The 14667-nt window shown below is 46.9% G+C and overlaps 1 protein-coding gene across 6 annotated transcripts in view; it reads right to left on the bottom strand.

Moving 5' to 3' along the window:
• The window catches only part of DLG3 (discs large MAGUK scaffold protein 3), a 116345-nt gene extending 102088 nt beyond the window's left edge, over positions 1 to 14257 (bottom strand). For 3 of the 6 annotated variants that reach the window (XM_033138156.1, XM_033138152.1, XM_033138155.1), the window contains exons 1-3: positions 14136 to 14257; positions 8859 to 8990; positions 4246 to 4379 (exon numbers count right to left, since the gene is read on the bottom strand). In XM_033138156.1, the coding sequence (XP_032994047.1) occupies positions 4246 to 4379; positions 8859 to 8990; positions 14136 to 14151 (282 nt within the window). In that variant the 5' untranslated portion in view covers positions 14152 to 14257. The remainder of the gene's footprint in view (positions 1 to 4245; positions 4380 to 8858; positions 8991 to 14135) is intronic. The other 3 variants (XM_033138149.1, XM_033138151.1, XM_033138148.1) reach the window with 2 other exon arrangements.
• Positions 14258 to 14667: the final 410 nt, after the last annotated feature.

The following is a 14667-nucleotide window of genomic DNA, read 5'->3' as shown; positions in this document are numbered from 1 at the left end:
GACGGATAGCAAAGTTCTCAAGTGGGATGGTGCACACAGCCCAGCCCCATCAAACGTGTTCTGCAGGCTTTTGAGATACAACAAATCTGCAAAACCTATGAGGATGATGATACCATGCCTGTCTATAGGCAAAAGTCTCCCCAGGAGTTGGGGGCTGGGTAGCAGCAAAAGGGCTACTTCTTTGCTCTTGGGAAGACAGAGAAACAATAAAGCAAGGAGTCTCAACCGTGGGACAAATGTGACCCTCCAGGCCTTTCCATCTGGCCCTTGGGAGTCTTCCCCAAGCTGCACTGTATCCCCAGGTGCACACACCCCTTGGCTCTTTTTGCCTGGAATGTGTGCTTGAGCTCTGATGATGCCTCTTGCACATCTGGATGAAGGACAGAGAGGAAAACATGGTGAAACAGAGGATGTGGTGGAGGACAGAGAGTAGGATGGGGGATGCCTGCCTTGCCAGTAGTACATGTGAAAGGGATCTAGGGGCCTTAGTAGATCACAAGCTTCACATGAGTCGACAGTGTGAAGCAGCACCAAAAAAAAGGAAAGCTAATGCTAATCTAGGCTGCATCAACAGAAATACAGTGTCCAGGTGAAGGCAAGACATAGCCCCACTCTATTCTGCCTTAGTCAGACCACACTGGAATACAGTGTCCAGTTTTGGGCAGCACAATTTAAGAAGGATGTTGACAAGCTGGAATGTGTGCAGAGAAGGGTGACACATGGAAGATGGAGCAAGGTTGTTTTTTCCTGCTGTGGAGGGTAGGACCCGAACCAACGGATTTAAACTAGATTCCAACTAAACATCAGGAAGAACTTCCTGACAGCAAGAGCTGTTTGACACTGGATCAGACTCTCTTGAGAGGTTTGGGCTCTCCTCATTTGAGGTTTTTAAGCAGAGGTTGGGTGGCCATCTTTCATGAATGCATGAGTTGAGATTCCTGCATTGCAAGGGGTTGGACTAGATGACTCCTGGGTCCCTTCCAACTCGACGATTCTATAATTCTATGAAATCAGCTACAGTGCAAAGGTAAGGTTTACATTCCTTCCCCCCCCCCCACTTTTGCCTCTGGCCCCAAACACTTCCGGCATGCGACCCCTGGAAGGTTACTCAGAAGAGAATGTGGCCATTTGATTAAAAATGGTTCCCACCCCCTGCAATAAAGGCTCTGGGGATTCTCCAACTTTTACACCATAGGCCACCTGACATCCTGAAAACAAAATATTTAAACTTTCTTAGAGGAAGAGGGCTCAGCTGGCAACAAGCACCTTCTGTTCCCAGCTTACAGGAAAGGAAAACAGCCAGAAGGAAGGGAAAGAGAGTTCACTTCTGAGAGAGAATTGCAACCTTGCCTGGCTCAGATCCTCATACTTGTAAGAAGGTAAAATGGGCCCTGCTGGATCAGGTCAGTGGCCCAAATAGTGAAGCATCCTGTTCCCACAGTGACCCACCAGGTGCCTGTGGGAAACCTGCAAGCAGGATCCAAACACAAGAGCTCTCTCCCCTAATGTGGTTTCCTGCAGCTGGTATTCAGAAGCATTGCTGCCTCCAGCTGTGGCACAACCATTGCGGCTAGAAGCCCTTGATAAGTCTTATTCTCCATGAATTTGTCTCATCCTCTTTCAAAGCCACCCACATTGGTGGCTGTCACTGACTCATGTGGGACCAAAGTTCAACCATGCACTTCACAAAGTTGTGCTTCCTTTTGCCTGTCCTGAACCTTCCAATCTTCAGCTTCTGTGGATATCCACAATTTCTAATGCTATGAGAAAGGGATGTGTGAAACCCAGTGGAACACCAAGCTTCCAATGGTGGCTACTGTCTCCCTCTATAGTTGGAGGCCATATGCCTCTGAATACCAGTTGCTGAGAACTGCAGCTGAAGAGAGTGCTATCACCATCTGCTTTTGGGCTTCCCATTAAGGCATCTGGTTGACCACCATGCTGGTCTACGGGGGCCTTTGGCCTGATCCAGGAGGGCACTTAAATTCACCCAGCCCCCCTCTAGAACACCTCTCCTGCACCATTTAACTGTGATTGGACAGAAACAAATGAAGCCATCTAATGCAGTGTTAGAGGGCTGGTCCATCTAGTTGTCAGGAGCAAGCAGGCAGTAAATAATACCATGCAAGTTGGAGCGAACACTTCATTTGCAAAAAAATGTGATCTGCACAGACTTATTGGAGTGTCGGGCCTAATGAGCATGAGCACAGCAGCTCATCCCAGTAGGTCTGCCCCCATGAAGCAGTAGCTGAGACTGAAGGTTGACATAGGAAGTTGCTTTATCCCAGGCTGGGCAGTCCCAGGCTGGTTTTTGGGTGGAATTGAAGAAGGAACTCAAGGGTTCAGATTGCACCATTAAAGTTGATTTAGTACTCTGTGAACTTGCTTCTCCTCCCCCCACGGGACTTTTTTTTTGCAGTAAGGAAAGTGACAGGAAAGTGTGGGATAACAATCCCTTGATGCAATATAATCTAACCTCCGTGCAAACACATCAGAATTAATAAATAGCTGACATTGTCTAACCGACCCACAAACATTTATTCAAGTTTAGCAGGATGAATGCTCTTTAAACAGCATACCTAGTGACAACTGAGGAGAGTATAAGACTACAGACACTTACTGGGCTTAGCTTTGTGAAGAAGGTAAAATATCTGGGCGTGAATATGAGTGCAAAAAACTTAAATCTTTATAAAGACAATTATGAGAAAGTATGGAGTGAGATAAAAAGAGATTTAGAAATCTGGACAAGATTGAAATTTTCACTTTTAGGTAGAATCTGTGATAAAAATGAATGTGTTACCGAAAATGTTATTTTTGTTCCAATCATTGCCAATCATTGATAAGATGGATTGTTTCAAAAGGTGCCAGAAAGATTTATCGAAATTTATCTGGCAGGGGAAGAAACCAAGAATTAAATATAAGATTTTGACTGATGCTAAAAATAGAGGTGGATTCTCCTTGCTAGATTTAAGAATATATTATGAAGCAGCTGCCTTTTGTTGGTTAAAAGAATGGTTTACACTAGATAATGCTGATGTATTAGACTTGGAAGGACATGATAATGTTTTTGGTTGGCATGCATATTTGTGGTATGAGAAGATCAAAGCACATAGTGGTTTCAAAACGCATATAATTAGAAAATCTTTGTTTAAAGTTTGGTTGAAATATAAGGATTTGCTAGAAAGAAAAACCCCCAGATGGCTGTCACCGTTAGAAGCTAAAGCCAATAAAAGAACAAATATGAACAGACAATGGCTAAAATACAAGGACATTTTGATACAAGTAGGAGAGAAACTTAAGTTGAAACCATATGAACATTTGAAAGAGCATGTTACAGATTGGTTACAATATTACCAGATAAACGAGACATTCAAGTCAGATTGAAAAATTGGTTTTCAGATAGAAAAATCTAAGTTGGAGACTGAATTGATAGAGCCAAAGAATTACCAATGATAGAAGAATGGCAGATGAAAATGATGGACTATATGGAGCTCGCAGAAATGACCGGGAAACTCCGTGACCAGAGGGACGACGCAGTGGGAAAAGAATGGAAAAATTTTAAACTGTATTTAAAAAATCATTGTATGATTGAAAGTTAGATATAATTTGAGTATAAGTTAGATTGTAGAATAGAAGATAAATGATTAAGATGGAGGATGATTAGGATTGAGAAAAGATATATGAGGAATTATTTAGGCAATGGTATAATTTAGATTAAGAGAGATAAAATATTCATGATTTTTGTTATTGGAGAATAGAATAGAATTTTAGGAAATTTTGGAAGTTACAGAAAAGGTATTTACAAGGGGCGCAGGAGGAGGAGACAGGAGGAAGTCCAAATATGATGTGAGGAAGGAATATTAGCTTTAATAATTGTATAAGTTGTTATTTTTGTTATGTTTGTTATGTCTGTTATTAATGTAGTTGTGTTTTCTTTTTGTATGTTTTTAGTAAAAAAAATTAAGAAATATTATTATAAAAATAAAAAATAAACAGCACACCTAGGAGAAGGCTATGTCAGACCATCAAGCTCAGTATTGTCAACACTAATTGGCAGAGGCTATCTAGGGTCTCTCCCAGTGCTACCTGGAGATACCAGGAACCGAACCTGAGAACTTCTGCATACAAGGCAAATTCTCTATGATGAAGCCACAGTCTTTCCACAAAGGGCCCCCCATCCCTTGGACTTGGAGGGTGGGGTGGGGGGAACTTGAAGGCGGCCTTAGCAGAAGCCCACACTCTCACCTGCAGGCCGTATCTGTTGTGGTCATGATTCTCCAAGTAGCCCTCTTTGCTGGCATTGCCCACATTCTCCAGATCCACGGCCCCATCCTGCTTGCAAGCAGAGAGCAAGTTCAGCTCATAACACTCCTGGATATCTGAAAAACAGGCCAAGAGAGATGTAGATGCATAAGGAAACAGAATTGCTCCAGCTGCCTTGGGAGATTCTTAACACTCAAGGCCTGGGCAGGGTGACTGAGTCAGGAGTGTCAACATAGCCAGCAAGGTGAGCAACAGCAAGCTCAGTGAGATTTGCCCACAAGGCAAGAAGTTCAGCAGCAACACAACCAACTCCATGGTTACAGCTATGCATTGCTAACTTCCCTTTTCCACTCCCAGCTCTTGTACATCTGGAAGACGTGGGGCTCTGCTCAGAGCCAGAGGAAGGCAGAATCATTCCTGCCCTGCAGGAAGGAGTTGCCAGCAAAAGAGGTCACTTTAAGTTGCCCTTTAAGTTGTTGTTGGCATCCATCTGTCTCAAGAGACAATGGAGTGTACCTCCGGCGGTGAAGTCAAACCGCTGCATTAGCAGCACCAAAATGACCTCTCCAGGGCACAAGCCTGGGCGGTATGTCTGGAGGTCCTGGGATGCCCAGCTGGCAAGACCTTTCTCTCAGCCTTGCTGATCTGGTTCAAAGGAAAGCAGCGCAAGACGTTTGGCACCAGCTTGGCTGCAGGAGTTGCCAGAAGTAGTCGAACAAGGCCCCATCCAATCATCTTAGGGACTCCACTCTGGATTTATGTAGAGTTTGCTTCTTAGCTTTTTCTTTTCCTGAAGATATTCCACAAGGCAGTGGAGGTTTAGGACCAGAGTATTCCTCCTTCTGGGTTTTCTACCTTCCCAAGTGGATGAGCCCCACCTGCCCCAAGTTTCCCTCCACAGCACATGCAGAAACCGCCTTCTTGACTGCTGCACTGTTGGACCCACTATTGGTCACATTTGCTCAGTCTACCAGAGCCTGCAGGGCAAGCCCCTAATTCAGCAAGGGTTTGAGAGCTTCCCTCACTTGGTTTAGCCAGCCAGTTGAAGCAGTTTCATGAGGTGTGGCCGGTGTCTCATGCTGACAGCTTCTGGGAACCCCAGCTGAGAGCTGAGTGCAGGGTGGGGACCAAAAGTGGAAAAACCACCCCAGAAGGAGCATGATGTGTCCCCCACCAGCAGTACTACCCCTTCCCTAATACTCCATACACCCCACACCTAGTCAGAAGCACCGGCACAAGTCCAAGTAGTTATATGGCCCTTCCATTTCCACATTTGCCTTCAATAATCTTCTTGGAGCAGCAGAGTCCAAGTGGGAATGCCACCTAGGCAGCAAGCAGGGGCTTTCCAGAGAACCTGACATGTGCCCTCACTTATCATGGTTGGCTGGTGTGTCGCTGCCACCACCACCACTGTGCCTATTGAAGGGGAATGGGAGCAGCTTGGCAGCTACCCAAGCTCAGCCAGGAAAAGCTGAGAGGAGGAGGAGGAGGCAGTGGGGAGGTGGAGGCCCAGGCATTTCCTCTGTGCACAGGGCCGGGGTCTCACATTCCTGAGTGGAAGCAGCAACAGCAGCAGCTGGTGGCTTTGCTACAGCCAGACATGCCCTGCTCTCTTGTGCTGGTTGCTCCCACTGAGCCAGGCAGGGCTGAGCCTCAGGTGGCTCCAACCTGGAAACGCCATCAGAGCAAGCCTTGGCCTGATAATTAACTGGATAGGAACCCACATACAGTATCCCATTTAGAATCCCCCAAACTTCCCCCTCACATATCCTGCCCGGGGGCATAGGCTCTGGACAGCTCTTGTTGCTATGCCAACTGGCGCTCCTAGTGCAGCATTGCAAACTAGGGGAGTAGGGTGTGCCTCTTTTTGGGAAAGGTCATCCCCTTTTATCCCCGGAATGTCAGGCCAATGATGGGGGAGTGGTGCAGGTCCATCCCCCTGCTCTAGGGCCACATTCACACAATACATTTGAAGCACGGCAATACCACTTTAAACAACCATGGCTTCCCCTAAAATACTCTGGGAGCTGTAGTTTGTTAAGGGTGCGGATTGGTGTTAGGCAGTCCCATATTCCCCTTGCAGAGCTACAGTTCCCAAGTTCCTCGTGAAGAGGGATTGATGGTCCAACCGCTCATAGTGGAAATGTAGCTTTGAGGGGAATAGGGGGTCTCTGGACAACTCCCAGCACCCTTAACAAACTACAGCTCCCATAATCCTTTGGGGGAAGCCATGAGTTCTTAAAGTACTTTAAATATATGATGTAAATGTGGCCCAGGTCCACCAAAAACCTTCTTCAAAATCTCCTCCAACCATCTGCCCAATTTTTAAAGTCAACAACTGAAACAGAGCCTATTGCTATCCTTGTTTTTAGGAAACTCTATAAAGCATGGGTTCCAGGCACATACCCAGGGTTCAGTTTCCTAGGAATGAGGCTCAGCGGATATACCTAGCTTATTCACACATATACAAAACCTGAGCCTACGCTGGAGGGGTTCACAGCATTAACACCCCAAGAAAGTCTTCATTCTCCCAATCACAGCCTTGGATTCCAGGAGAAATCAAGCATGGCTCTCCCTCTCTGGCTTGTGCCTGTTTCTAATTTCCAGCTCTCTCTCACACACAACTCTCCACTCTGGCTTTTGTCTTTCTAACTAACACACCTAGTTGAGGGAGGGCCACCTACCCACCCATTTGCTCTCTGGCACAGAGCCACTTTCTTTGTTATACTAATGACCAACTGTACTTAAGGTACTTAGATGACAACTAGGACCCTTGCCTGACTAACTCAACAATTGAATCCTCTATTAGATTGTAACGCTTGATGGGGACAGGACAATTCAAAGAATGGCAGAAAATATTATCGAGATTCATCTGGCAGGGGAAGAAACCAAAAATAAAATTTAAATTGTTAATAGATAAGAAGGAAAGAGGTGGATTCTCCATGCCAGATTTGAAACTTTACTATGAGGCATCCTGTCTCTGTTGGTTAAAGGAATGGATAACATTGGAAAACACAGACTTGTTAGATTTGGAAGGTTACGACAATAGATTTGGATGGCACTCTTATCTTTGGTATGATAAAGTTAAGGTACATAGAGGATTTTTGAATCATGTGATAAGTAGAGCCATATATGAAGTGTGGGATAGGAATAAAAATATGTTGGAGAGGAAAACACCATGGTGGATCTCACCTATAGAGGTACTTACTGTAAAGAAGGTGAACATGGAAGGGAGGTGGGCCACCTATAAAGATATATTGGTGAACTCAGATAGAGGTTGGAAATTAAAACCATATAACCAGATTGAAGATGCTTTTACAGGATGGTTGCAATATCATCAAGTAAATGATTTGTTTATGAGTGATAGGAAAGTTGGCTTTGAAAACAAAAAATCCAGATTTCAAACTGAATTGCTGAAAGGTAGAAGCAAATTGTTAACTAAAATGTATAATTCTTTGTTGGAGTGGTTTACTAAAGATGAGCAAACAAAAGAAGCTATGATATGGATGGATTTTGGATGAATATTATTGTGCTATTATTTTCCTTAAGGAGTAAACCCTACACAAATCTGGAGTGGAGTCCCTAAGATGGTTGGATGGTGCCTTGTATGCCTCCTTCCAGCAACTCCTGCTGCAGCCAAGCGGGTGCCAAACGCCTTGCTCTGCTTTCCTTTGAACCAGATAAGCGAGGCGGAGAGGGGTCTTGTCATCTGAGCAGCCCAGGATGTCCACACACTAACAGGATGTCCAGGCTAACACCCCAGGTCCCTTTGGTGTTGCTAATGCAGCAGTTTGACTTCACCCCCAGAGGCACACCCCACTGTCTCTCGGGACAGAGGGGTGCCAACAGCAGTGGGTTGTGCAAGCTGCTATTATGAATAATGATTCTTATAGGGATGGGTGAGGGCACTGGGGACAAGTTTATGGAACAGAGGGAGTGGGGGGCCTGAAAACCGTGGGAAGCGTCAACCAGGGTCCCTCCAGATGTGTTGGACTACAACACCCATCGCTGGGAAACCATGGTGCAAATCCCCACACTTGGCCATGAAGCTTTCACTGGGTGACCTTAGGCCAGTCACTGCCTCTCAAGCTAACCCACCCTCACAGGATTGTTGTGGGGATTAAATGAAGGGCTGGATATCCCCTTGGAGGGAGAGAGATGGAAGGTGTATATGGATGCAATAAATAAACAAATAAGTTGCAGTTCAGCACAGCTGGAGGACATCAGGTCAGCAAAAGCTGCTCTATAGTCCAGCTGGGAGGGGGAGGAACCAACGTTTCCCCTGCCAGTCAAACTTGATTTGGGGCATGGCTCTGGCCAGGGAAATCATCAACAGCTGTATAGGAAGCTCTGCTCAGACAGCACAGCCCGCTCTGGTTCCTGCCAGCTTGACAGAAGGTCGCAGAACCCTGTGATCACGTGTACAAATCGCTGAAGCCGCTCATCCAAGCACCTGTGTAACAAACAGCTCTGGCACAGGGAGACCTGCAAGAGGCGCAGAAATAGCTACTGCTCTCCGCCCTCCACCCCCTGCCCATCTGCCCACAAAGCATGCCCAGGTGCTTTGGCTCTGTACAGCTGCAAGGCTCCCTTACCTAGCAGCGCCTGGAAGAGCTCGCTCTGGAAGACGTGAACCACTTTCTCGATGGAGACTTGCAGAGGCCGCTCCGCTGGGGACTGCAGACTCCCCTGGTACTTTGCAAGGATCTCCACAGCCCGCTGGGTGTCTGCCAAGACAGGATCAGAGCTATAAAGCACAATGCCTGCACACAGCCAGGTGCTGCCAGCCCTAACCCAGCAGCAGGCCACGCCCCCTCACGCCCCACTGCTGACATTGCTTGCCCCTGTTATGTAGGCAGAGGTAGACTGCCTTTGGAAAGGAAGGTTCCATCTCACTGTCACAGCCAACAGCTGCCCTTCTCCACAAATTCACCTAACCCTGTTTTATATCCACCATACAACAAACCACGTTTGTGGAGCTCCATGCAACTTGGTTCCACTGTGTGCTTGTTTAAAAACAAACAAACAAACAAACAAACAGGATTTCCTTAGACCAAGTCTTATACTGCTGGTCTATTTGGTTTATCTGCCTTATACAGAGTCAGACTATGGATCCACATTGCATCCACACTGTACATTCAATGCACATTTAAAGAACACAACTCCACCCCAAAAAATCATGAAACCTGTAGTTTAAACACTCACCAAACTACAGTTCCCAGCACTTTTAACAAGCTACACCTCCCATGATTCTTTGAGGGAAAGCCACACGTTTTAAGTGCCCTTTAAATGTGCTTTAAACGCATGGTGTGGTTGTGACAGCACTTCCTGGATTTCAGGCAGGGTTCTCTCCCTGTAGATGCCATCAGGAATCGAACCCAGACCTTCTGCATGCCAAGCAGAAGCTCTACCACTTAGTTATGGCCCTTCCCCCTTTGGAAGTCATTCAAAACACATTACTTTGGCTCACAGATTTACAGCCCTAACCAGATTGTGGAAGGGAGTCCCCCTGTGGATGAGGGCTCAGACTGACTCCCATCCAAAAGCAACACTGCCTTTCAAAAGCATGGGGAGGGTGGTGAACAGCAGTGCAGCTGGGTCAGTGTACTGGATGAAGCAAAGATTACCAGTGCTGAAGCAATGATTCTTCAACATCAACTTTGTTGGACTGGTCATGTTGTGCAGATGCCTGGTTATCGTCTTCCAAAGAAACTACAGTACTCTATTCCAAACTTAAAAATGGAAAGCGCAATGCTGGTGGTCAACAAAAAAAGGTTTAAAGACTGTCTCAAGGCAAATCTTAAAAAATGTAGTAAAAACACTGACAACTGGGAAACACTGGCCTGTGAGGGCTCCAGTTGGAGAACAGTGTTTGCCAAAGGTGTAATGGACTTTGAAGACACTCGATCTCAGAACGCAAGGGAGAAACGCGCTAAGAGGAAGGCACGCTTGGCAAATCCACACCGTGATCAACTCCCGCCCAGGAACCAATGTCCCCAGTGTGGATGGACATGTGGGTCCAGAATTGGCCTACACAGTCACTTACGGACTCATTGTTAAGACCGTGTTTATGGAAGACAATCTTACTCGGCTACGAGAGATCGCCAAAGAAGAAGAAGAAGCTGGGTCAGGCTAGTGAAGGGCCGTTCTGAGCCCCTCGGACCACCAGCCAGTGCCTAAGCTGTCTGGCTACAGGAAGGCTGGAGTTCTCTCACTATTTACTCTCATTCTGATATACTTGGTATTTTTTATTTGAAACACACACTCACTTTTATTTTGTCCCTCTAAAAAAACCAAAAGAGCTTCTTAAAACTCTAGAAAAGGGCTCTCAGAGATCCTGATCAACCAAGCGGCTAAGTTCAGATGCCTCCCTAGCCTCCTGTGGGTTCTGCTGCCCTCAAGAAGCATCTGTCCCCCAGACCAGCACATGGAGGGGGGCTTCCCTTTGTGATGGACAGCCCTAAAACAAAGGGCGTCTGTACCAGCTCCTGGGAGGAGGCAAACAAGAGGGCAGCTGAGCCCATCCTCTGACCTTGTAGCTCTTTTGCTCCCAGCAGGAGGTACAGATCCCAGAACAAGAGGGCTGTGTCTGCAAGGGCTCAAGACCCTGAGACAATCACTTCTCACAAACATGCCACCACACCTCAGGAAGAAAGCTGGAGATGTTAGGAGATTTCCTTCTTCCAATCCAGGAGTTTGCAAACCTTTCTGTTTCAAAGCCAGCCACATGACATAAGCATTGATTTGTCTGCTATGGAACCTCAAGTGTGTGACACAGAGGGCTATGGATTGTGCTTTACTTGTGTGGAGTGGAGGACAATGAACACAGCTAAGCTCTGCCTTCACAGTTGGAGGCAGCATGCTTCACTGTGTTAGGAACTCAGATATATAAGCTAGGTGCCGAATGGCTCCATAAACCAATGTTGTAGTTGTCAAAATGGAATGTCTAGTTGCCATTTTGGGGGCAGATAGCTCTAAAGTCTTATTTTTCAAATGATGGACTGACTGTGATTGATTCTGGCTAGTTCAGATGTTTGAGCTTTGAGAACTTACAGAAGAGGAATCACTTGATCTGGGGACAGTCCACATATATACTGGTTTATTCCGATCTCTTTTTCTTAATGGTGACTGCTCCTGCTCAGGCTGCACTGAAAAATGCATTTTGGTTCCAGTAATTCATCCCAATTCTGCAGATAAAATATAACTGACAGAATTCTACAGGATGGGGTATTAGTGTGTGAAAGCAGTCCAGATCCGATGATCCCCAGATGGTGGAAATATCAGGTGCCATCCTGGCGCCTAGGCATCTTTGCTTGGTCACAAGTGGTTGAAAGGCAGGTGCAAAATGTGACTGGCTAATTCTGAACAGTGCAAATACCAGTTGCCAGGAATCACAAGCAGGGAGAGCGCTGCTGTTGCACTCAGGTCCTGCTTGCAGATTTCCTATCAGGGCATCCTTCTGGCTACTGGGAGAACAGGATGGTTGACTAGATGTGCCTTTGGCTGGGTCTAGCTGCAGGGCTCGTCTGATATTCTTAGGTTGGGACCCACATTGTGTTCCCTTCCATAAATGGGGAGTGCATCCTAGGAAAGCACTTATTACTCACCTGCAGCTGTCTGCTGTTTGCTGTAGGCGTCGACCTCTCTGCCCAGAACCCTTGCGGAAGGGTTCACCCTCTTCCCGTACCACACCCTCAGAATTAAAAAGACACTAGTTCACACTGTTGGAAGGCTTCATGAGATCAGAGCAATATAAGGGGATGTGCAGAAACACACATAATACTCATTCTGTGCAACAGCACCTTCAAGTTGGAACTCCCTGCCTATTGACATCAAGTAGGTGCCTTCACTCTACTTTTTTTGGCACCTGCAAAAAAACAAAAAACATTTTTCTTTAGGCAAGCTTAGCCAGACATGTTAACATGTGTTTTAAGCTGCTCTTTAGCTTGCTGTTGATGTCAGTTATTTTCTGAATGTTTTAAACAGTTGTTTTCAACTGTTCTTCTTTCTTTCTTTACTGATAATCCTACTGATAATTTATTCTTTTTGTAAACCACTCTAAGGTTTTATCACAGCTGAGCGGTATGTAAGTTTTGTGAAATAAATAAAGGACATCTAAGCTGCCAGTTAGGGGACGCAGGTGGCGCTATGGGTTAAACCACAGAGCCTAGGGCTTGCTGATCAGAAGGTCGGTGGTTCGAATCCCCGTGATGGTGGGGTGAGCTCCCGTTGCTCGATCCCAGGTCCTGCCCACCTAGCAGTTTGAAAGCAGGTCGAAGTGCAAGTAGATAAATAGGTACCGCTATGGCGGGAAGGTAAATGGTGTTTCCGTGCACTGCTCTGGTTCGCGGCTTTGTCATGCTGGCCACATGACCCGGAAGCTGTACCTTTAAGCTGCCAGTTACATATTCTTTTTGACAAGAGACCAAGGCTGCTCAGAGAATGGACTGAATCAGATCATTGCTCCTCCTTGATCAGGGATAGAGAAGCATTGCAGGAAGTTGTTAATTATATTATTTACCCCACTCTTTAAGCAGCCACCTTTGTATATCCTCACAGCAGCCTTGCAAGGCAGGTCAGCTGAGAGGCAGTGGCAGGTCAAAGGTTTATTCCTTTGGGACTGAGCAGGGATTTGAATCTCACCACTTACGATCCAGGACTCTGGTCCAGGGGTAACCAATGTGTTGCCCTCTAAACATTTTGGACTACAACGCCTATTGGCCCCAGCCAGCATAGTCAATGGTCAGGGATTATGGGAGTTGTAGTGCACAAATCTGAACGGCACCACATTGGCAGTGACAATCCCAGACCTGGATGCGTGTGCACAGTTCCTGATTTACATATGTATTGAGCAGGCTAGAGCCCACGGCCTCATATTTTGGAGGGGCATCAGCCTCTTGCAAAAAAAGGGGGGGAGTTTTAATAATAAACTGCAAAAGAAACAACTACAGGAAATTATTCAAAACATTATTCAAAATTACACCCAACAATTCCAACTTGTGTAAACCAGTTATTTATTCAATCCTCAAACCGAGATATCGCAAGTTTACTGGTAAGTTTAGTTACTGATTTTAATAGTATAAATGAGAAGTTTGCATCCAAAACAGCTTGATAGAAACTGTTCTGACTTTGCATTCAGTAGGCTACAATGATTCCTCTATGAATGTTGTGAATGTCTCCATTAATTCCATACTTTTGTAAACTTGTTAAAAGGTTATAAATTTATAAGCAGTCTTTTTAACAATGCCAGGATTTCAGCAATGTTCTACTTTCACTGAATAGATATAAGGAAGAATTGGGTTTTGCTTCTCATGATCAGATGCTATTAAGTCTGAGCCTCCCAAGGTCTCTTAGCCAAGGCCTTCAGTGGCTGTAATCCTGGCCTGGGTGTGCAAATCACATTACTGTACAGTAGTAGGTAGCAAAGTTAGAGAGTGGCTCCTGGGCCTTTGACTCCAAGGAGGAAGCTTGCTCCAGCACTTTGTCCCTGCTGGAAAACGCTTCTCCCTTATGTGCAGCTGTTAACAGGCACAGAAACCCTGCCAGTGAAATTCTGGGGGCAACCCCATACAGGATGCAAGGCGGGTGCCCCCAGAAGGGCTTCACACAACTTTGTCTCCCGGAAAAGCTTCACACCAGCCCTACCAGGAAGATCAAAAGGTGGCATCTCAGGTGACAGCAGAAAATTACTGCCTTGCAATAAGTTTGGGAAAGACACGGCCCAATTCATGGGCATTCCCTCTTTGGCCGGGGAAGGGGTCCATAGGCCTTGATGGGGGGGGGGAGCACAGAGAACAGTGCGCACCACAGCCGCCCCCTTCCGCCTCAGTGGCCCGGGAACGACAGCTCGCCGCCCCCCGGCACCCTCTTACCTCTCCGGCTGGTCATGGCCCGGGCGGGGACGCCCCCGCCGTTATCTCCACTACGCGCTCCGAGATAAGAGGGGAGGAGGCTGGGTGGGTGGCGTTGCCTGGAGGGGCCGCCCTGTCCGGACGGAGGGCGGGGAAGAAGCGGAGGAGGGCGAAGGGGCCGGGCTCCAACTTTCTGGGCGGGACAGTCGGCCGTCCGGCGGGGTTCACGCGCCCAAAGAGCGGTGGAGGTGTTCCCTGCAGTGCCCACCCTTTCTCCCAGAAAATCATGAGGGCTGGAAATGTCACTCTTCCAAACGCACCGCAAAGGGCAGCCACGTTCGCTTTTGCGATTTGTTTCCCAAAGAGACCGCCACCCACGGGTGCTAGATAGATACCACGCACACCAAACCTAGGGGACGAGACGGGGAAACACCCCTCGAACCTCGATCCCAGGGCTCTGCAGAGGATGCGAGAGCTGCGAATGCTTTGCCCGGGGAGACGGAGGAGCCTCTGAGGCTAGGAAACGTGGCTCTGCCCCCAGACACACACACCC

The sequence above is a fragment of the Lacerta agilis genome, chromosome Z (assembly GCF_009819535.1).
Source record: "Lacerta agilis isolate rLacAgi1 chromosome Z, rLacAgi1.pri, whole genome shotgun sequence".
Lineage (NCBI taxonomy): Eukaryota > Metazoa > Chordata > Lepidosauria > Squamata > Lacertidae > Lacerta > Lacerta agilis.
This window is presented reverse-complemented; position numbering and strand designations above follow the sequence as displayed.